This window comes from Emys orbicularis, chromosome 13 (assembly GCF_028017835.1).
Source record: "Emys orbicularis isolate rEmyOrb1 chromosome 13, rEmyOrb1.hap1, whole genome shotgun sequence".
In the NCBI taxonomy this organism is placed as follows: domain Eukaryota; kingdom Metazoa; phylum Chordata; order Testudines; family Emydidae; genus Emys; species Emys orbicularis.
In genome coordinates, this window is record NC_088695.1 from 48,079,374 (window position 1) to 48,101,752 (window position 22,379).

The window sequence follows — 22,379 nt, forward strand, 5'->3', positions numbered from 1 at the left end:
GGGGTCATTTCAGCTGAGGGTCACACTGGGCTTCAGGGGAGGGAAGCATACAAAGAGGGGCTGATGGGTGGGGCCCAGGGGACGGTACAGCACGCGGGGGGCAGCAGGCGTGAGTGTGGGGTTCCCTGGGGCCGGCCGTGCCCCTCTCCAGCGGGGCTCCGGGCAGAGGCACTGGGGCCGTGAACTCTGGGCAATGCCGGCTGTCCATAAGAACCGGACGCTTGCGGTTTCTGGGAAGCGCCCTCCCCCAACCAGCCCTGCGGACACCACCCCCGTTGCTGCTTCTCCCGGGCCTGGGGCTGCCCACCCCAGAGACAGCCTCCCGCCCAGGGCGGCGCGTGGCCGGCCTGGCCCCGTTACCTTTCAGGCCCATGGTCACCCTGTTCTGCCGGCTGGAGTTGGTGCCGTACGAGGGCTCCGGCCGGCTCAGTGTGTCCTTCTGTCGCGCCACCGCCACAGCGATGCCCACGGGTGGCTGCCGCACCTCGCCCTCCCCGTGGGCCAGCTCATGGTCTCTGCTGCGGGCGCAGTCCGGCCGCTCCAGCTCCTGCTGCCCTTTCCCTGCCTGGAATTTCCCGTCCTGCTGAGCGCAGCTGCCCTTGACGGTGCCCAGCCCCACGAAGGGGGCCTTCTGGCCCACGGTAAGTGCTTGGTTGCTGTATTTCAGCAGGTTCTTCATGGCCGACACCTCGTCGGGGGGGTTCTGCATGTCCTGGCTCAGCACCGAGCCCTGAGTCATCAGCGCAGCCTGCTGCAAACTGGTGCTGAAGGGGTCGAGATAGGAGCTCTTCCTCTCCTCGCCCATGGACATGGGCGCGCCTTGCCCCTGCACGCCCCAGGGGGGCAGAGGGGCTCCATTGTAGCCCATCGCCTTCCTCCTGGCCTCGGAGCCGCTCCCCGCCAGCTCCAGCTCCGGGGGGACGTGCTGCTGGTGCCGTATCCGCGCCACCTTCTGCGCGCTCTGGCCCTGGCACTCCTTGGAGCTCTTGTCTAAAGTGCAGCAGGACTGGCTGAGTTTGACGCACAGGGCGTCCTGGTGGCTGGCGCGGGAGCAGTCCTGAGACGGCGCCATCTCGAAGTAGCTGCCTTTCTCCAGGCCACCCTTGGGCGCCTGGGGCAGGCTGGGGAAGGGGGCCTCGGAGCCGGCGCTGTTCAGGTACTCCAGGCCTTTCAGCCGGGCGTTGGAGCTCTGCGCCCACTCCAGCCTCCGCTCCGCCTTGCCCTCCGCCTTGAGATGGTGGAAGGAGTTCCCGTAGGCGCCCGTGTGCTCCGAGCCCATCTCGTGCCTTTCCTTGGCCTCGCCGCGCTCCAGGCTGCAGGCCTCGGCCGCCACCTGGAAAGACCTGCTCTTGTCGGTCAAGTGTCCCACCGACGGCACGAACGTGGCCCCGCTGAGCTTCAGCTCCCGCCCGGCTTTGTCCTGCAAGGGGCACAGCCCGTCGGGGCTGGAGTGGAGCTGCAGGCAGGGGAAGGTGGCGGCCGAGGTGCTGAGCGGGGGCGGGATGGCGGGCAGGCTGGACGGGACGGTGTAGGAGACCGAGTGGTGCAGCATCTGGCGCCGCTCCAGGCACTCGCTGTAGGGCTGGGGTGACTCGTGGGGAGCCAGCTCCCGCTCCGACCTCAGCATGTCCTTGGGGCAGCGGCTCTGGGCCATGCCGGCGTGGCGGGGCAGGGCGCCGCCCGTGCAGCTGGGCAGCACGGCCTTGTGGGCGTCGCCATTGAGCATTTTGGAGTTCAGCAGGCAGGAGTTGAGGTGCTTGGCCCGGTTCTCGCACGAGCTCCTCTGGTGGACCCCCTCCTTACAGTGCCCCTCGGGCATCATGGGCAGCACCAGCTTGTGCCGCTCCTTCACGTCCTCCTCCCCCAGCCTCTCCTTGGCCTCCCCCTTGCCCGCCTTCTCCTTGGCCAGGAGGTAGCGGTCGTATTCCTTGTGGCTCTTCTGCCCGTGGCTGGCCTCGCGGTCACGGCTGCAGGACCCGATGGGGTGGCCGGGGGCTGCTCGGGCAATGGTGGGGAAGTTGTGGTTGGCTGACAGCAGGGTGGGCTGGGCCGGCAGGTTCCGCAGGTAGAAGTTATCTGGGGGGCAAACGCAGCCGGTGAACGCGGGGCCTTCTGCAGCGATGGGCGCCCGCCTCCCCGCGGGGCCTGGGACACGGCCCCGGCTTGGCTGGACGCTGGCTCCCTCCCCAGAGCTCGCCCACCACCAGGCCCTGCTGACCCTGCTCTGCGCAGCAGCCCCCGGCGTTGCCCACAGGAGGCACCCGATGTCTCAGCGCCATAACGGTCACCTCAGCAACACTAGAGCCCACCCCGGCAGCACCCCTCATCCCAGCCCCCCAATCCTCCCCCTCATCCCAGCCGCCCCATCCTCCCCGCCCCAGTCCCCCTCATCCCAGCCCTCCAGCCCCCCAATCCTCCCCTCATCCCAGCCCCACAATCCTCCCTGCCCCAGCACCCTTCATCCCAGCCCCTCACAGCCCCACAATCCTCCCCTCACCCCAGCCCCCCAGCCCCCAATCCTCCCTGCCCCAGCACCCTTCTTCCCAACCCCCAATCGTCCCCACCCCAACCCCCTTCTTCCCAGCCCCACAATCCACTCCTCATCCCAGCTCCCTTCATCCCAGCCCCCGTCCCTCAGTCCTCCCTGCCCCAACACCCCCAACCTTCCCAACCCAGAACCGCCACTTCCATTAATCCTCCCCCCCCAGCAACTCCACAAATCATGTCCCCCCCCAGACCCTCCCCACCCCCCGCCAGAAGTTCCCCACTTTTTGGTCCAAGTGGCTGTAAGGACTCTCCAGACAGGGACCGGGGGCGTCTCCCCATCAGCTGGGGTAACCAGCCCCACTCCACTGGCGCCAAATCCCCAGCAAGAAGCTCTCGCGGGGCACAGGCTTGTGCCAAGAAGTCCAGGTGGCTTCCTGCCTCTTCCCTCCTGGGCTTGGCTGGTCCCCTCCCAGGGCGCCCCGGCAGCCCCGCCCCGCCCATTGCCTTGGGGCCCAGGAGCCCGGCCACTGGGGTGCAGACTCCAGGCCCTGCCCCAGCCCCTCCTGGTACCTGCTTTCTGGCTTTCGTAGAACCGATGCTGGCCGTAGAGGACGTTGCTGTTTCCATGGTGATCCAAATGGCTCATGGGCAGGAAGGTGGAGGCCAGACTCCCCGAGAACCTGGGGTACCCCGGAGCTGGAGAGAGAGAGGGAGCGAGTGTGCAGAGACGCGCAAGCAGATCACGGGAAGCCCTCGGTAAATGGTACCCCCCACACACACACCGGTGCATTCTTCTGTCGTAAGGCTTCGCCCGGCTGCCCATCCCCATAGCCTCTGGGCACCTCCCCAGACAGGCCACAGGAACACCAAAGCCTGCATGGGCAAGCCAGGCTCCTGGCCCTTCCCCTTTGGCGGGCTGCTGCTGTCGGGGCTCTGAACGGGGGTCCCAGAGCCAGCAGTCAGACAGCCCCTCCCCACCCAGCTACGGCCGGTGGGAGATCGCCCTGGGGCCTTCGCGCTCCGGTGACATGACGCCTTCCCCGCCATTCGCACCTGGGCCCGTCCCCATGTTGGGGTTCACCCCACTGTGCGCAGGCGCTGGGGTGACATGGGGGCAAGGCAGGACCAGCGGAGAGCACACGGCCCCGTTGTGTTTCAATCAATCCCCCGGAGGCCAGTCTTGCGGTGGGGGCAGATCTGGTCAGCGCACCTGCAATCGCACAATGTCGCCCCCCCCCCATCTGATCCCCTCTCGGCGCGTCTGCCCAGCGCCCCCGGCAGCCCTCACCAGAGGGGGAGCGAGCCGGCCAGGCGCGTGAGTGCTCAGCTCGCCGGCTTCTGTGCGCTTGCCCCTGCAAGCTGGACGGGGATTGCGCTGCGCCTCCCCCGTGCTCTCCCAGGCCGGGGCACCTGGTATTTCTCCCACACAAACCCCTGGCACCACTCAAGCCCTGCCGTAGCCCTCAGCACCACCCAGCCCTGTGGCTGGCCCTGGCACGAGCGCTGTCTGATCCGCCAAAGCAGCTGGGCAGTTCTCGCTCGTCTCTGGGCACACAGCAGTGCTCACCGCTAGGCCAAGAGCACCCCCTCTCCCCCGCGTGGTGACAGCCCCATTGCCCAGGGAGGAACGGGGGATCTCGCCCGTTACACCCCCGAGAGCAGCGGCTGGCTAGCCCGGCCCGCACCCAAACCTGGGCAGCGCAACGCCCAGAAAGCAGCGAAGTCGGGAAACAGCAAAGGAAGGGTTGCCCAGCCTCCACATGGAGCTAACGAGGACACTGCTTTTCTGCCGGCGCTGCTCCAGCCTGAGGCCTGTTAGCCCCCGTCTGAACCCCGGCAGCTCTTCCCTTTGGCCCCAGTCAGACCAGAACGACCCTCGATAACATCCAGTACTGCGTGGTCAGCGGCACTCTTCTGCCCGCTCCAGTGCCACCTTCATCCCGCGCTGCACCCGCGGTCCCCTGGGGCTGTGCCATGGGGCGGGGCAGCTGCTGTTAAAAGTTTTACTGGCCCTCATTTCAGTCAACAGAAGTCTGTAAATTCCACAGGCCCAGATGCCTGACCTCCTGCCGTCACCCCACGTCTCTCCCCACCCCACCCCCAGTCCCACCAGGCTTCTGTGCTGTGTCCTCACATGGGGGCCAGTGCAGGCCCCGAATCACTGCATCCCCCAGGGATGCCCTGGTGCAATGGGGGAGGGGGCACCAGCTCTGGTTGCCAATGATGCTGCCCTGCAGAGATGCTGGCCAGGTCTGCCCCCCCACGCTGGCCAGGTCTGCCATCACGCTCTCCCAGGAGGGGGATGCAGCCTCCATGGCCCCAGGTGTCTTTCCCTGGCACCTCTCTGTAGTGCTGGGGACTCACCCAGCTCCTCGCCTCTCTGCGTGCTCAGGGTCGCTGCCCCCGCCCCGCCGTGGGGACACCAAGGCATAGGGAGATGATGTGACCTGCCCGAGGTCATGCAGTGTCTGCAACAGAGCTGGGACTAGAACCCAGGAGCCGACTCCCAGCCACATGCCTCGTCTGCAAGGCGCCGGGCCACTGTCGCCCTCTGCAGGTGCAGTCGTGGGGGAGGGGGCCTGGAGGGGGGTCTCCAGGGGTCTGAGCTCCGGCTCACCCAGCTCTATGGGGCAGAGCAGAGCGGCCTCAGCCAGGCGCTCTCCGGTTACCCAGAATCCTTTGCCGCTGGCAGCAGTGCCTGTCTCGGGACACCTGTGCGCCCATCTCTGCCCACAGGTGAAGGGGGCACTGGGGCAGTCGAGGACCCAGGAGATCCAGCTTGGCCCAGCCCAGCCTCAACCAGTTGACTCCTGCACTGGGCACTGAGGGGTCAAATCCAGCCCTCCCCCACGGCAGGGCCGCCCCAGTCACACTTTCCAGCCCCAGCGAGTGGCCCAGGGCAGCCCCCCAGGCTGGGCTGTGGCTCAGAGAGGGGCAGTGGGAGTGAGTGGCACCTGCCCAGCCTCAGAGGTCTTGGCTCAGGCTGGGGGGGGAGGGGGGAGCACACACACAACTGCGGGGGAGGGGAGGGGTTTCCCTGCAGCATGCGGCTCAGAACTCCCGACCTCATCTCTGGCACAGGCTTCAAAGATGAACGAGGTTATGCACCGAAACCTGAGCGCACAGCCCTGCCAGGGAGCTCACCCAGAGCTGTGTGTGCACAGCAGGCACGTGGGACCGGGGCGGGGGGGATGGGGGAACGCAGCAAGTGTGGATACAACATGCCCAAATGCACATGCGTGAGCACACCCACAGATATATACACGCACAAGCACATAGGCATATGCACAGTCGTGCAGCGCACACCCAACCATGGCCATGCACACGAGGATGGACACAGACACACATGGACATGTGTACAGACACACAGTGACGTGAGCACAGCCATAATCCACACACATCAGCCTGGGCACGGGAACATACCCGCTCCTGGCGTGCGAGGGGAGCCTAGAGCCCAGACTGGGGGGCAGGCGTACACCAGCCCAGAGCCACTTCCGTGTGCACACTCATAGCCTGGACACCCCTGGGGCATTGCTCACACCGGGCTGCTGGTGAGACGCTGCTGCAGGCCTGGGGGGGCCCAACCTGTCCCTGCTGGGAGCCTTGGTCACCAGGCGAGTGGGGCTGAGCAGAGCCAGTGCCTGGAAAAGGGCCCAGAGACATAGACCCAAGCCCTGGGCACAGAGGGGGCTGGGAGGCACAATGCACACTGGCCCCAAGCCCTCGGCTGGGACACTGAGCTGTGCAGGGTCGTCCCTCCCAGGGGCAGCAAACCCAGGAAGCCTGCGGTCATTCAACCTCCACCTGAGCCAGGGCGTCAGTGTCTGCACCCTGGCCAGATCCCAATGGGGCAATTCCATCCTGCTGCCCCAAGCTCACCCGCAGCTTCAGTGGGGTACGTTTGCTCCCTCACTCCTTGTCCTAGCTGCATTGCTGTGAGCAGTTAAACAGCTGCTGCGTGGCAGCCCAGAGGTGGCTGCATTTCAGTGGCAGGTGAGGCAATTTCCCTGTCCAGTCGTAAAGCGCTTCAGCAAATGTCCGACAGTGGCAGAAGGTCCTGGGTGATTCCCCTCCCCCCAGTGGGATGGGGGGCTGGTGCAGGGGCCGCCAGGTTATAGATGGCTCCTGACAGGCAGTTGCAATGGGAGTGGGGGGCAGATGATGCCAGGACTAGACCCCCAGGGTTCTCTGTGCAGAGGGCGCCCCACTGGGGCAACACCCTAGAATGGGCCCCCCCCCGGCTCTGAACTCTGAGCCAGAGACCAGGCTGTTTTCCCTTTAAGAACTGACCCCCCCACACACCGTCTACATCACACATGACACATGCTTGACAGAGTTTCCCAGGCCCCCCGCCCCGTCCCCCGAGCACGCTGGGGTTGGGGGCAATGCAGACAGCCCCACACACAGCCTGCTGTGGGGCAGGGCAGCTGCTGCAACTCAGGTGGCCCCCCCACCCCCTTCCAGCCCTCCAGGGACCCAGAGCTGCTGATGGGCCTGGGGCTGGGCCCAGTGAATTTGCTGCACTCCCTCCCGGTGCGGCTGACCCCTCCGGTCCGAATGGGGCACCGGCCAACCAGCCAAAAAGTGACATGAATTGCTGCGGTCTCAGCTTCTGGCTCTTGGTAACAACCGCGCTCGGCACCCAGGGGTCTGAGCGGGACAGGGCACTGCCAGAATGTGCCCAGGCTGCTCAACGGGCACTGCCCGCGGGAATGCAGCCTGCAGCCTCACGGGGACTGTGCGCCCGGGGCAAGGCGTCCTGAGCCCGAATTCGTGGGAGCAGGGAACCCCAAGGGCAATTCAGTGTCCCCACCCCAGGCCCCCGGCATGGAGCAGGAGCTCTAGGATGGAGCCTTCTGCTCACCCCCAGCACATCTCCCTGCAGGGGGAACAAGGCCCACCCTTCACCCCAGACTCTGACCCGGACCCCACCTGTGTCTGTCCGGCCCTGGCCTGGACCCCTCCCCTCACCTTTTTAGATGTTTCCTATGGGACTCACTCTTACCCTTGGGGTCACCAGCCCCACCTGCCTCCGCCAGGGGCGGGCATCCGGCACACACCCCGGCCAGCCCCATGGCCCCCGCCCCCGGCCAGCCCATCCTCTCCCCATTACTGCTGCTGGTGGCTCCCCTGCTCCCCCGGCTCCCAGCCATGGGACACATCCACACCCCACCCCTCTGGTCCAGGGCTCAGGGCCTCCCAGGGAAGCCGGCGCAGTGGGGCCCAGCAGGTCTGTGCGGAGCTGGAAATTCCCACAAGCAGGGGCTGGGATGCTGCGCCCTGCCGAGATCCAGAGGCCCCATCCTGCCCCTCCGCGCAGCGAGGTCGAACCTGGGGCTGCAGAGAGAGACCGACCAATGCCAGCCCCATCGCACACCTCCGCCGACGCCCCTCTACCCTGCCCCACCCCAATGGGCCCCACACGGAGACCCGCCAGACTTGGTGAACAAAGCCGAGATGCCAAGGCTTTACCCCCGGTGCCTGCAGCCCCATCTTCTCCCGCCCCCCTTCCCGCAGACCCATGCCCCTTCCCACCCTGCTGCCCCCTTTCCACCCAGCCTCCACTGTGAGCCCCCCTCTCTGCTTCCCTCTAGCGCAACAGGGCGGACGGCAGCCGGGTGCCCAGCGAGCCTGGCGCAGGCGCCCTCCCGGAAGGCTGAGTTCTGAGCCCCACGCCGCGCCCGGCCCCTTTCAGCTTCATTAGCCGCCGGTGCTCGGCCAGGCTGCCCCTCTCGTGATCCTGCTCAGGCAGCCGTGCGCTCCCCCCCGCCCCCCCCCCGCCGACGCGCTGAGCAAGCCCCGGCATGCCGGAAGCCAGCTGGCACTAGTTCAAACTAGCAGCCGGGCTCAGTGCCAGGGCACCCTGCCAATACCACCTCGCTCCTCGCTCCTTAACTCTGCATCTCCCTCGCTTCCCGGCGCTGACCCAGCTCATTGGACAGGGATCAGGTGGGGACACCACAGACTCAGCACCAAACCCAGGCGGGGGGGAGGGGGGGAGAAAGGGCAGCGGGTTGGGAGTGAGGGGCACCGTCAGCACTGGGGCGGGGGCAGGGCTGGGCTAGCAGGGGGCTGCACGTCGGGAGTGGGGGGCACCAGCAGAGTTTAGGGGGCAGGGCTGGGCTAGCAGGGGGCTGCAGGTCGGGAGTGGGGGGCACCAGCAGAGTTTAGGGGGCAGGGCTGGGATAGCAGGGGGCTGCACGTCAGGAGTGGGGGGCACCAGCAGAGTTTAGGGGGCAGGGCTGGGATAGCAGGGGGCTGCGGGTCAGGAGTGGGGGGCACCAGCAGAGTTTAGGGGGCAGGGCTGGGATAGCAGGGGGCTGCAGGTCAGGAGTGGGGGGCACCAGCAGAGTTTAGGGGGCAGGGCTGGGATAGCAGGGGGCTGCACGTCGGGAGTGGGGGGCACCAGCAGAGTTTAGGGGGCAGGGCTGGGATAGCAGGGGGCTGCAGGTCAGGAGTGGGGGGCACCAGCAGAGTTTAGGGGGCAGGGCTGGGATAGCAGGGGGCTGCACGTCAGGAGTGGGGGGCACCAGCAGAGTTTAGGGGGCATGGCTGGGCTAGCACGGGGGCTGCAGGTCAGGAGTGGGGGGCACCAGCAGAGTTTAGGGGGCAGGGCTGGGCTAGCAGGGGGCTGCAGGTCGGGAGTGGGGGGCACCAGCAGAGTTTAGGGGGCAGGGCTGGGCTAGCAGGGGGCTGCACGTCGGGAGTGGGGGGCACCAGCAGAGTTTAGGGGGCAGGGCTGGGATAGCAGGGGGCTGCAGGTCAGGAGTGGGGGGCACCAGCAGAGTTTAGGGGGCAGGGCTGGGCTAGCAGGGGGCTGCACGTCGGGAGTGGGGGGCACCAGCAGAGTTTAGGGGGCAGGGCTGGGCTAGCAGGGGGCTGCAGGTCGGGAGTGGGGGGCACCAGCAGAGTTTAGGGGGCAGGGCTGGGATAGCAGGGGGCTGCACGTCAGGAGTGGGGGGCACCAGCAGAGTTTAGGGGGCAGGGCTGGGATAGCAGGGGGCTGCAGGTCAGGAGTGGGGGGCACCAGCAGAGTTTAGGGGGCAGGGCTGGGATAGCAGGGGGCTGCACGTCAGGAGTGGGGGGCACCAGCAGAGTTTAGGGGGCAGGGCTGGGCTAGCAGGGGGCTGCGGGTCGGGATTGAGGGGCACCATCAGAGCTGGCGGGGCAGGGGGAGAGGCTGGAGAAAGGAGCCAGCTGTCCAGTGGGGTACAACAGGGGGCTGAGAGGAGTGGTTCTTCGGGGGAGGGGGTGGCAGGCTGCGGTTAGGGAGTGAGCCGGGATGGGACGTGAATTCTGGGGGTTGGTCCAGCCCAGAGTGGGCACTGGGGGTGCTGCTCCCCACCAGTGAGTGAACCAGTTCCCTGGGGCCAGTGTGGGGGGCAGGCAGGCTGCATCTCACCAGCACAACCCCCATGACGCAGAGCAGCGTGGCTGGGGGGCTGAGCCAGGAGCCCCCCCCCCCCAGTCTGCGGTAGCAGGATCCCCCTCCCCCCGGCCGTTAGTGGCACAGGAAGCCGGGGTGTCGCCGGTTTAACCACAGAGGCTCTGTGCTGATGAGCAGGCGATGGGGGGCAGGGACAGGCGCCAGCCCCCGAGTGGGCGATCGCACCCCAGCCCCACTCCGGGAGCCTGGGGCAGTGACTCCGGCTGGGCTAGGTGAGGGGCGAAAGGCTGGGGTCACCCCTGCACCCCAGGCTGCTTCTGGAAGGGGGGAGGGGCCATTCACTCCTCCACCCACCCAAAGGCCCCTCTCCCTTCCCCTGGAGCCCCTGCTGCTTATCGCGGAGATCGGGCCCCGTGGCAGCCAGCGCCGCAGGCACCTGCAGCTCAGGGCCTGGCGTCGGTTATGCCGGCTGCTCCCAGCGCTGCTTCCTGGCACCTGGCCCCCCACCCCAGCCTGCTACAGACCCCCCCCCCCCCCGAGCTGGTCTGCAACCTAGTGAGCTGCTGGCCAAAGCTCCCGTTTGCCCAGGCCCAGCTCACGCTGCCTGGGAAGCGCCAGGCCCTGCGCAGCACAGAGAGGGACGGCCCCGGGGGGGCTGCCCGGAGGGTGCCCGGCACAGCGAGCTGGCAAAGCAGGTTCCACATCCCAATGGTCACAAGTGGCATGAGTCTGACTGGCCTCAGCCCAGTCCCTGTTTGTGCACATCACACAAGCCATGGTGAGAGCTGGCACTGCCAGGCACTGTCGTGGGGGGCGGGGGGGCAAGGCGTGGCCTGGCACAGCTGTACTGGACTCCCCTGCCCACGCCGGCCTAGCTCTCTCTTTTCAGTCCTGAGCAAGTCAGGTCCCTGAGTGTCGTGCCCCTCCAAGCCCCGTCACGCCAACCCCCCAGCCAGAGACACACAGGCCCCGGGAGGGCGAGAGGGCTGCAGGGAACACCCCCCCCCCCAGCCCCGCCCCGCCTGCCTCATTGCCTCTCCAAACACTTGATTTGCAGGAACCGTCGCGTTACAGAGCAGCCAGGTGCCAGCGGCACAGAGCCCGCCGCTCACTCACGCTGCCAACTGCAATTACCTCTCCGCATGCCAGCCGTGCCGAGAGCCAGGCCTGCAAAGCCTTAACTCCTTCGGCGCCACCCCACCCTCCAGACGCGCTCATCCCCTGGGATGAGAACCAGAGGTGGGGTTACCGAAAGCACCCGGCTGGGGCCAGTAAAGTCATCCTCGCCCTTCTCCTAAGGCACAGCTAACCCAACCGAGGGGCGGGGCCAAACAGCCAGCCGGGCAGAGACACATACCTGGCACATCTGGGGACGCACAGCCAGGGGGGCAGCCGGCACATCTGGGGCCACGCAGCCGGGGGGGGCAGCCGGCACATCTGGGGACACGCAGCCGGGGGGGGCAGCCGGCACATCTGGGGACACGCAGCCGTAGGGGGCAGCCGGCACATCTGGGGACCCACAGCCGGGGGAGCAGCCGGCACATCTGGGGACCCGCAGCCGGGGAAGCAGCCGGCACACAGATTTATAGATTCCAAGGCCAGACGGGACCGATGTGATCATCTCGTCTGACTTCCTGGATAACGCAGGCCAGACTCAGAGACCGGCCCCACACAATCCTTAGGGCAGAGCTTTCAGCAAACATCCAGCCTTCATTGCAACATTGCCCATGAGGGCGAATCCACCAGGCCCCTTGGGGAACTGTTCCTGTGCTTAGTTACTCTCAGCATTAAAAACGTCCACCTTATTCCCAGGCTGACTGGGTCTAGCTTCAGCATCCAGCCGCTGGACGGTGTGAGACCTTCCCCTGCTAGACTGAAGAGCCCGTTATCCAAGTTCCCCAGGTCGGTACTTCCAGACTGGGATCCAGTCCCCCCCGAACCGTCTCTTTGTTACGCTAAATCGACCGAGCTCCTTGAGTCCGTCACTACAAGGCAGATTTTCTAACCCTCTGATCATTCTTGTGGCTCTTCTCTGCCCCGTCTCCGATTTATCCGCATCCCTCTTGAATTGTGGCACCAGAACTGGACACAGGATCCCAGCAGGGGTCGGACCAGTGCCCAGTACAGCGGTGACATAACCTCTCTGCGCCGCCTCCAGATTCCCGCTTTGTGCATCCCACGAGCCCATCGGCGCTTTTGGCCAGTGTCGCACCGGGAGCTCACGTCTGGCTGATTCCCCCACCCCCCACCCCCGGGCAGAGCCCCCCAGCCTGGCAGCATGGCCAGCGCTCTGTTCCCGGATGTGTACAGTTACAGGTAGCTGTATTACAACACCCATTGTTTGCTTGCGCCCAGGTTACTGTCTCAGTGACCTGGCCTCTGCATTATTTCCCACTCCCCCATGTTTGTGTCATCAGTAAATTCATCAGGGATGAGTTTATGTTTTCTTCCAGGTCATTGATAAAGATGTTAACTAGTGAAGGGCCAAGAACCAATCCCTGTGGGACCCACTAGTAACACGCCCACTCCATGGCGATTCCCCGCGACCAGTTAGCCAGTTTTTAATCCATTTCATGTGCGTCAGGGTAATTTTATCTCGTTCTAGTGTTTTAATCAAAATGTCGTGTGGTACCAAATCAAAGGCCTTAGAGACGTCTGAGTGTGTACATGTGGGGACACGTGGCCCTGGGTAGCAGGACACGCCCAGCGCATCCGGGGACACGTGGCCCTGGGCAACGGGACACGCCCGGCGCATCCGGTGACACGTGGCCCGGGGCAGCGGGACGCGCCCGGCGCATCCGGGGACACGTGGCCCGGGGCAGCGGGACGCGCCCGGCGCATCCGGGGACACGTGGCCCAGGGCAGCGGGACGCGCCCGGCGCATCCGGGGACACGTGGCCCAGGGCAGCGGGACGCACCCGGCGCATCCGGGGACACGTGGCCCGGGGGCAGGCAGACAGCTCGCTGCCATTGGTTCACTGCCAGGAGGAGCAATGAGCTGAGGCTGGGCAGCTATGGGGCTCCTTGCGTCCCCACTGTCTCCCCTGCCCCGCTCCCTCCCCAGTTCCCCCGCGGCGCTCCAGGCCCCGAGCCCTTACCTTCGTGGGAGTGCGAGAACCAGATCTGGGAGGTGCCGGAGTGCGGGCCCCGGTAGGCCGGCTCCGAGGGGGACGAGGCGGGGCCCGTGGGGTGCGTGGGGGCGGCCGAGCCCAGGCTGCTGGTGAGGAAGCTGCCCATGAAGGATGAGGCGGGCGTGTTCCCCATCAATCCACTCCCTGCTGTGAACACAACAAAGGACCATCAGTTCCACCGGAGCCAGAGCCACCCGCATGGGCACCCACACAGCAGCACCCGGGCACCCACGTGCTCTGAGCCCTGTTCACGCTCCCACACGAAATGAGTGCCCACAGGGAGCAGCCCAGCGCCGGCACCTCCATGGGCTGGGCCCAGCACCGAAGGCAGAGAGGCTGCGTAGGTGCATGCTAGCGTGCGCGTCAGCCGGGGCGCGAGCATGCGTGGGCCACGGGGCAGCCCGTGCACACGAGCGCAGCCCCGTCCAGGCCGCTCAGAACCTCCTGCATCCGGCTCTGGATTAGGAGCGGGCAGCGCCCCAGGGCAGAGCAGGTGTCCAGCCCCACTGGCCCCCAGCCCATGAGACACCAGGTGCCGTTGGGGTGGGGCAGGGAGCAGGCGCAGCGCCCCTCCAAGCCCAGCCGCACCCACCCTACAGCAGGCAGTTGTCTCCTGTAGCAAACACAGCCCCCACGCCTCAGGGTCTGGCCGGGGGCTGGCAGCCCCAACGCCTCAGCAGAGACCACTCGCCCCATGCCAGGTGCTCACCCCGACCGGCCTGCAGGCACCCGGCTGGGCAGGAGAGCGGCTGTGCTGGGGAGCGGCTGGGGCTGGGGAGGTGCGGGCTGGGGGGAGGAGGCGAGCGTGGAAGACCGGCCTGTGAGATCATGTTGGAAACATCGCAGCCGGTAGCCAAGGGCCGGGCGGGCTGGCCCGGGTCCTCTCCCCGCCCCAGCACATGTGTTCGCAGCCGGGGGCGCGGCCGAGGAGCGGGTCATTCCCTGATGGGAAGCTGAGCGGGGCCGGCGGAGCCTGGCCGGACGCCCACACGGGGAGGAAGTGAGCTCTGCTCTCTAAGCCGGCCCACGCTCCCGAGCTAATCCCCAGGATGCCTCGGGGATGAGTGTCGGGATGTGGTTACACTCGCCCCGGCCTTCCTGCTCGCAGAGCCAGGGACTGGGGCTGGGCACCGCAGAGCAGACGGGCCGAGGCCGCGCCCAGCAGCTGGGCCGGGGGCGGGCGCCCGGACCGCTGCTCATTGCGTATCTCCGGGGGAGCCCAGCAGCCAGCGGGGCCGGGACGCCAGGGCCCGGCGCCAAGGAGGAGAAGGATTTTCCAGGCTGCGGTTCTGAGAACAGGGAGCCTGGGCCCTCCCACACGCAGCGATGGGGGATTCCCAGCGGAGCAGGGGGGCCTGGGAACGAGGGGAGGCCAGACCCCAAGCTAAGGAGCTGGGAGCCCAGGACCCCAGAGCCTGCGGTGGCAACCGTGGGGCAGGCGATGGCCTCAAGGCAGGGCCCACCCCCCCCACCTCACAGCCCCTGGCCCCCCCAGAGCAGTGTTCGGCCCCCATGGACGATGGGGGGCTCGACCCGCGTTGCCAAGGAGCGCCCGCCCACAGCTGCAATGAGGCAGGGATGGGATGGCAAAGACAGGCTCCCCTGTGCCTGCAGCCAGCCCAGCTCTGGGGGCCAAACCTGCCGCGAACCCTGGGAGCCGCCCCCCCTGCCTGGCAGGAGCCATCCATGTGAGCGCAGAAGGGGCTGGCGCCCCCGAGCCCTTGGCACTCACCAGCCCCGGGGACCTCACCAGGCAGCTGCCCCCTATGGCCGCCCCCAGCTCAACCCTCTGTCCCCAGCTGGCAGGGCCAGGCTCAGCTCCCTGCTCTCCATCCCCCCCAGCCCACGCACCAGCTTGGAGCATTTGGGCATCTCTTGGGGCACCCGCAGCTAGGCCTAGAACAGAGCAAAACCAGCGGGAAATAACCTCCTGGGATCCTCCCTCCCTCCCTCCCGCTACTCCCCTCGGGATTCACCCCCCCCCCCGGAATCTCCCTCCTCCCCTTCCCCACATCCAGCTACACCAATACCCCGCAGTCCCGACCCACAGACCCCAGTGCTGGGCCCGCTCGCCTCTCTGTTAGCCAGGGCTCCTGCCCAGAGGCTGTGGGTTCACACAGGGGTTGGCTGGGCCGGGGAAGCAGCCAGCAGGGGTGGGGTGTTTCCAAACTCTCGGCCTTTTAGAATTAAGTGTCACTGGCTCCTGATTTTCACTCGAACCGCCCCAGAGTGGCAGGCGGCCCCCTGGCTCCGGCTGGGACCCCACTGCGCCCGCCAAACCATTTCCCATCCCCCGGCCGTCACAGAGCCAGACAATGACTTTTCCTGCTCCATTTGGGGCCTGAGACTCTGGCATTCGCTCCCCCGTTCCCCGGCCCAGCCCCACGCTCAGTGCCAGCGAAGGGAGAGGAGCGTCGCGGGCCAAGGGCACCCCATGCCAGCTCACCGTGGGAGGGGGAGGCCAAGGGGCTAGGCTGGGCGGGCTAGAAGCCGGGAAGTGGAAGTGGGGGAGACAGACCATGGGAGAGGAGATCTCAGCTAATGAAGCGATGGAGCTCGGCTGATGCTCCCAGCCCTGGGTCTCTGCCTCACCCTCCCTTTCACTCCCCACCTCTCCCCAGTTCCAACATGCTCTTGTTCTGCAAACATCTCTCCAGCCCCCCGGCCTAGCCCCAGCAAAGCCCCCCCGGCTCTTCATGGTTCAAGACGGAGGTTCTAATGGCCAGTCTCCCATCCTTGGCCCACCAGCCCTCCCCCCAAACAGCCGCCCCCCCAGCACTCACTGAGCCCTGGCAAACCGCCCCCGAACACACGCTGCCCGCCGGCGCTCACCCCCAATGTCTGCCCCATCCCTCCCCGAGTGCTAGGCCAGCCCCCGTGAGCCCCCATGCCCGGGAAAGCCCAGCCTGGTTAGACGCACTCTCAGCTTGATTTAAATCAGATGCGATGAGGCAAAGTGTTTCCATGCAAACGCGGCTCCAGCCAGGAGCCAGGCCGCATGATAGGGCCCGGGCAAGCAGACAGCTCGGGAGAGGCAGCAAGGGGCTGGATTCCAAACCCAGGAATCACTGAGTCACCGAGAGGGGAGGGGGAGGGGGAGTGCTCTGCGCTCAGGGGAGAGGTGCCAGCCGGGCCCCCCCGAGTCAGATGTGCCCCCTCTCCAGAGCAGGTGCCAGGCGGGCACTGCCACCCCACCCTGCCATGTACCCCATTCACCGTGCCCCCCACGAAGCTCACACCAGGGGGGGCCGCGGTGTCCTGGGGTGGGAGAGCAGCATCTCAGGGGGGATGAGAGAGTGGTGCAGCATCTTGGGGTGGGCAGAGTGGGGGTGCGGTGTCCCAGAGAGGGGGATGAAGGGGGTATGATGTCCCAGGCAGGAGGAGAGGAGGGATGTGGGTGTCCTGGGGCGGGAGCAGAGCGGGGGGCGGGAGGAGAGGTGGGTGTGGCATCCTGGGGGGGTGAGAGGGGTGTGTGGCATCCCAGGGGGGGAATGAGATGGGGAGTGGCATCCCAGGCGGGGTGAGGGGAGGTGTGGCGCCCCGGGGACGGGGTGAGAGGGGGGTGAAAGGTGACAGGGGGGTGTGGCGTCCCAGGGGCGTGTGCGTTCCAGGGCAGGAGCAGAGAGGGGTTGTGACAAAGTGGGAATGTTCTTAATGTTTTCTTTGACTCCTGGGTGGGGGCCTGTGACACAGCAGGGAGTGGGGAGTGTTGACCTGGGAAGGTTGCAGGGGAGGTTGGCTGGGACTGTCTGCATTGGGGATGGGAAACTTTCCTTGAGGGAGGATACCTGAGCAGGTAACATGAAAACCAGGAGGGGGGTGGGGCCAGGTGACACCTCTGCCCTGGAAACTGGACAAAGGCTGGAGGAGGAGCCGGAGGGAGGCTGAGTGAGACTGGAGGGAGTTTCAGTTTGGAGCTGGCTGGGAAAATGGAGGGAGGGCCCAGACGTGGCTCTGGTCTTCCTGCCTCCCCAAGATGGGCCTGACTTAGGGGTCCTGTTTCCTGTACCTACAAGCTCTGTGTTAGACCATGCTCCTGTCGTCTAATAAACCTCTGTTTTACTGGCTGGCTGAGAGTCACGTCTGACTGCGAAGTGGGGGTGCAGGACCCTCTGGCTTCCCCAGGACCCCGCCTGGGCGGACTCGCTGTGGGAAGCGCACGGAGGGGCATATGCTGAATGCTCCGAGGCCAGACCCAGGAAGGTGAAGCCGTGTGAAGCTTCTTGCCCTGGAGACAGTCTGCTCTGAGAGAGGAGGCTCCCCAGAGTCCTGCCTGGCTTCGTGGGGAGCAGTTCCAGAGCATCGCCCGGGGACTCCAGGACAGGGGCCAACGCATCAAGCTCTGGCCAAGGCTCATGGCCAAACGGCCCCATCCCAGCGCCCCGGGACGCTCCATGCCCTGAGCCGCGCCCTCGGGGCGAACAAGGGTTCTCTAACAGAGCAATCTGCCTGGCTGAGCCAGGTTCAGAGTCTAACTTTCCCCCCAGTCTAGCTCCACAGTGGGGGGGGGGGGCATTTACCCACCTCCCCCCAGGGAGCAGCGGGGCCGGGCAGCGGGGCCAGAGCTGCCATGTGCTCGGCACGGCAGGGCGAGATTCCAGGCCCAGCCTGTTCTGGAGGCTGGGAAGCAGGCGGCAAAGCAACCCAGGCTCTGCGCTGGCTGGCTCGGGGCTCCCTGAGAACAGGGCCCCCCCGGCCGCTCTCACACTCCCCCCCACATTTCCGACCAGCTGACTCACAGGCCGCTGGCACCAGCTCTGCTCCCCAGGCTCCGGGTCTGGCTGCCGAGCCCTGCGGCCAGGCCTGCGCCAGGTTCCCACCCCCCTCCTTTCACACACTCCCAAGCAATCCCCCCGCTCCCGCCCTCCCCGCCAGAGCTCTCTGCTCCCACAGCCCTGCCAAGTGCTGAGGAGACGCACGTTTCCCTCATTCCCAGTCCCCGGCCCCGCTCTGCAGAGCAAAAATATCAACCCATCAAAGAAACCGGAACCGTCAGAGAGAGCCCCAGGCGCGGCCCCGGGCGGGGAGAGAGCCCAACGCACGGCCCCGGGCGGGGAGAGAGAGCCCCAGGCGCGGCCCCGGGCGGGGAGAGAGAGCCCCAGGCGCGGCCCCGGGCGGGGAGAGAGAGCCCCAGGCGCGGCCCCGGGCGGGGAGAGAGAGCCCAACGCACGGCCCCGGGCGGGGAGAGAGAGCCCCAGGCGCGGCCCCGGGCGGGGAGAGAGAGCCCCAGGCGCGGCCCCGGGCGGGGAGAGAGAGCCCCAGGCGCGGCCCCGGGCGGGGAGAGAGAGCCCAACGCACGGCCCCGGGCGGGGAGAGAGAGCCCCAGGCGCGGCCCCGGGCGGGGAGAGAGAGCCCCAGGCGCGGCCCCGGGCGGGGAGAGAGCCCAACGCACGGCCCCGGGCGGGGAGAGAGAGCCCCAGGCGCGGCCCCAGGTGGGGAGAGAGAGCCCCAGGCGCGGCCCCGGGCCGGGGGAGAGGGCCCCAGGCGCGGCCCCGGGCGGGGAGAGAGAGCCCAACGCACGGCCCCGGGCGCGGAGAGCCCTGTGCAGTGAGAGCTCAGGACAGACAGAGTGTGGTAATGGACGACCGACATCAATGTACAATCCAACCCTGGGAAGGTCAAACCCTACAGAGCAGCAGGAAACAAACATTTCCACCTTAAACACGTTTCCCTTTCCCCAGTTCAAAGGTGATGGTAAAAAAATCCACCTTAAATCTCCTGTCCACACTCAGAGCCCCAGGAGAACGGAGCAGGGCTGGGGGGGGGAGGTGCTGCTCCCATCTCGCCAGCCGGGCACAGCGCATCAGCCGGGCAGGGGCTGGCGTGGGGCTGTCACAGCCCCCTGCCCCCCGTACGTTGCTGGCTGATGAGTTCCCATCCCAGCACCAGATTGCAACTGGCTGGGGTATCCTCCCCAGGACTCCTGGATCCTTAGAGGAAAGCCCCAGAACAGCGGGGAGGGTGTGTCCTTCCCACGGCCCCCGGGGCCTGGCTCCAGCTCTCCCACCGAGTCTGCAGCTGGTTCTCACTGGCTGCTGGATCCACAGCGCAGCTATGCTGGCCCTCCGGGGCCACACCCCCGCGTGGCTACTGACTGCAAAGGGCTGGCCACTGAGTCCTCCCACCACCAGCATGTCTAGGGGCCGCCCGCAAGCGCCGGCCCTGCCCCGGGGGGAGCAAGGGGCTGACAGGCTGGGGGACCCGTGCACTCATGGAAAGAGCTCTCGCCAGAGCCAAAGCATCTCCCCTGCGACCTCCACAGCTCTGCCGGTGCCCCTCAATCCCGACCGGCAGCCCCCTGCCAGCCCGGCGCTGGGCTCCCCCCTCCCCACAGCTCTGCCAGTGCCCCTCAATCCTGACCCGCAGCCCCCTGCCAGCCCGGCGCTGGGCTCCCCCCTCCCCACAGCTCTGCCGGTGCCCGTCAATCCCGACCCGCAGCCCCCTGCCAGCCCAGCGCTGGGCTCCCCCCTCCCCACAGCTCTGCCGGTGCCCCTCAATCCCGACCCGCAGCCCCCTGCTAGCCCAGCCCCGGGCTCCGCCCTCCCCACAGCTCTGCCGGTGCCCCTCAATCCCAACCCGCAGCCCCCTGCCAGCCCAGCCCCGGGCTCCCCCCTCCCCACAGCTCTGCCGGTGCCCCTCAATCCCGACCCGCAGCCCCCTGCCAGCCCAGCCCCGGGCACCCCCTCCCCACAGCTCTGCCGGTGCCCCTCAATCCCGACCCGCAGCCCCCTGCCAGCCCAGCCCCGGGCTCCCCCCTCCCCACAGCTCTGCCAGTGCCCCTCAATCCCGTCCCGCAGCCCCCTGCTAGCCCAGCCCCGGGCTCCCCCCTCCCCCCAGCTCTGCCAGTGCCCCTCAATCCCAACCCGCAGCCCCCTGATTCTCTGTTGCACCAAAGTCACCAGGAATGAGTTGGTTTTTTGAGGTGGAGAACGGGGGCTAGACCGAGTCACTTTCCCTTGAGAGAAGAGGCTGGCTTTGAATTCGGGGCGGCTGATGGAGCAGCTCCCAACCCTGCACACACGGTCACAAGCCATCGGCTCCCAGGAGTTGGCCTTGATCCAGCACAACTCAAGAGAGGCTTCCCCGGAGCCTCCCCCCGTGACGAGATCCCCCAGCTCCCCGCCTGCCCCCAAAGCAGAGATCCGAACACACTCCCTGCCCCTGCAATGGAGAAAGTCTCCCCCAGGGGCTGGAGAGAGTCCACAAGTCGGACTGAGCAGCACCCAGTGCCCCGTCCCCCCCCCCACGAAACAGCCCCTTTTATCCACCCCTGTGACACCAGCGATATCGAGCAGCCCCCACCCCAGTCAGCTGATCTCCAGCCCGGCTGCTCTGCCCTCGTCCGTGTGTCCCAAGCCTGCCTGCTGCGGAGACGCACGGACAGAGATGCAGAGCCACAGGGGAGGGGCTGCTCCCCAAGCCCCGTTCCCCCCCTCCCAGGCTGTTGCACTGGGGGGTCCCGGTACATGCGAGGGGGGCTGAGAGCAGCCAGAGCATGGCCCAGAGAGCGAGAGAGACCCGAGTGAGGGGCGCCCGCTCTGCCCAGCTCGGGCCCTTCTCCATGCTAGGCCTGTAGGCCGCCCAGACGGGCCGAGGGAGCCCAGCAGATGGAAGCCCCTACCCAGGGCCGGATCACACGAAGTTCGGCCCCATCCGCCCGGCAGCCTCACCCTAGGCAGTGCGGTGACTGAGGAGCATAGTGGTTGGGACACAGGCTTGGATGTCTCCGCAGATGGGCCTCAGGCTCCCCCGTCAGGCCCTGATGGCGCCATTCCCACCCCATCAGGTCCTTAGCCGGCCGACGTGGCCAGACGAGGGCGAGCCAGGGCCACGCGGGTGAGTGGCCAGAGCCTGGCAGAGCCGGGCCATTTGCAAGTGCGTTATCCAGGAGCCGCTCGAGGCCGGCTGCTCCCAGCGCTGGGCGGGGTGGGGGACCCGCTGCCTGGTCTCAGCAGCAACCTGCCAGGTTTGTCCTCCCCTTGGAGAGTGCCTGGCCCCGGCCTGGCTGCAGGGCAGTGCCCCACAGTCTGGGGGTCACTCCGTACCCCCCGGGAGCTGCTGCCTGCATGCTCTGACCCTGGGTGAGACCCACCAGCAGCCCTCTCCTCCCACATCTCTGCCGTCCCATACCCAGCCACAGCCGGCCCCCCCATGGCTGGGCCCGGCCCCCCGGCTCCCGGCAGCGAGGGTGAGTAGCGGGAAGGCTGTGCGGATGGATGGGGAAGCGGCCCCGTGCAGAGGGGCATGGGCTGGTGATGGCTGCAGGGAGCGAGCTGTTCCCCTGTCTGCCGCGTGACTGTCCCAGCCCATCTCAGCTGGAAGCAGGGAGCCAGATAGTGCAGGGCACCCCCCATGGGCCCTGACCCTCCCTTCCCACAAACCAGCCAGCGAGCCCAGCCCACCCGGGGCTCCTCTCCCCAGCAGGGAAAGTGCTTGGGAACGAGGCGGCCGGCGGAGAGCCCTGCAGCCCCATGTGCTTCCCATTAGCGTCCGACGGGGCCAGCCGGGCGGGGCTCTCTCCTCCTGCCTCCGAGAGCAGGGCTTGCTCTGGGGGGCTCCCAAAGCATTGGGGGAGGGCCAGGCTGCCCCGGCCCCTCGCCTGCCAGTCCTTCCCCACCTGAGAGCCACAAGAAGCACTCGGCCTTGCCCCCAAACTGGCAGGTGCCACCAGCCGAAGCAGCCCAGCCCCTCGCCCGTGTCACCCACCCCAAACCCACCGTGCCGCAGAAGGTGGGTCGGGCGCTCAGAGGGGCAGAGAGCAGGCGGGAACCACCAGCAACCCAGAGGAGAGACCCGGGAGGATGGGACCCACCAGGGTTGGGTGCCAGGGACAGGGGTGTGGCATGGGGAGCAGTGCCCAGAGGGGCTGATGGTCTCAGGGCAAAGTGGGGTTTGGGGTGGAGGTTGAAAGGTCGCGACCCCCCATGTAATAACCTCGCGACCCCCTGAGGGTCCCGACCCCCGGTTTGAGACCCCCTGGCCTAGAGCATCCTGCAGCACCCTGGACACTGGCAAACCCTATGAGATCTTACAGGAGGCTGGGGGCCCCGGCCAGACCCCAACCACCCCCCGACGGGCAGTAACCAACCACCCCATTGGGTCGGGCTGGCCCCTTGGCGGACGGGCAACGCTGGCTCGAGAGAGGAGCTCGGTCCTTGGCCCGTGCAGCCCTCGGCCTCTGTTCCGGCTGCCACCAGTCCCCCTCCCAGGCCCCTCTCCTCACGCAGGGCTGGGCTGGCCTTGGGGCTGGGGCTGCGCGTCCCACCCCCCCATCTCAGTCACAGCCTCCACTCTCTGTGCTGTCCATCGCACCCCCCACACACACGCAGGCCCCCCCATGGCTCGCCCGGCTCGGGGCTCCTCCCCGACCGCGG

At 67.2% G+C, this 22,379-nt stretch overlaps 1 protein-coding gene across 1 annotated transcript in view; it reads right to left on the reverse strand.

Annotated features, from left to right (window-relative positions):
* The window catches only part of BAHCC1 (BAH domain and coiled-coil containing 1), a 73,675-nt gene that overhangs the window by 27,836 nt on the left and 23,460 nt on the right, over positions 1-22,379 (reverse strand). Inside the window, exons 2-4 of the mRNA XM_065415836.1 lie at positions 12,973-13,152; positions 3,058-3,183; positions 361-2,076 (exon numbers count right to left, since the gene is read on the reverse strand). Coding sequence (XP_065271908.1) covers positions 361-2,076; positions 3,058-3,183; positions 12,973-13,152 — 2,022 coding nt within the window. The remainder of the gene's footprint in view (positions 1-360; positions 2,077-3,057; positions 3,184-12,972; positions 13,153-22,379) is intronic.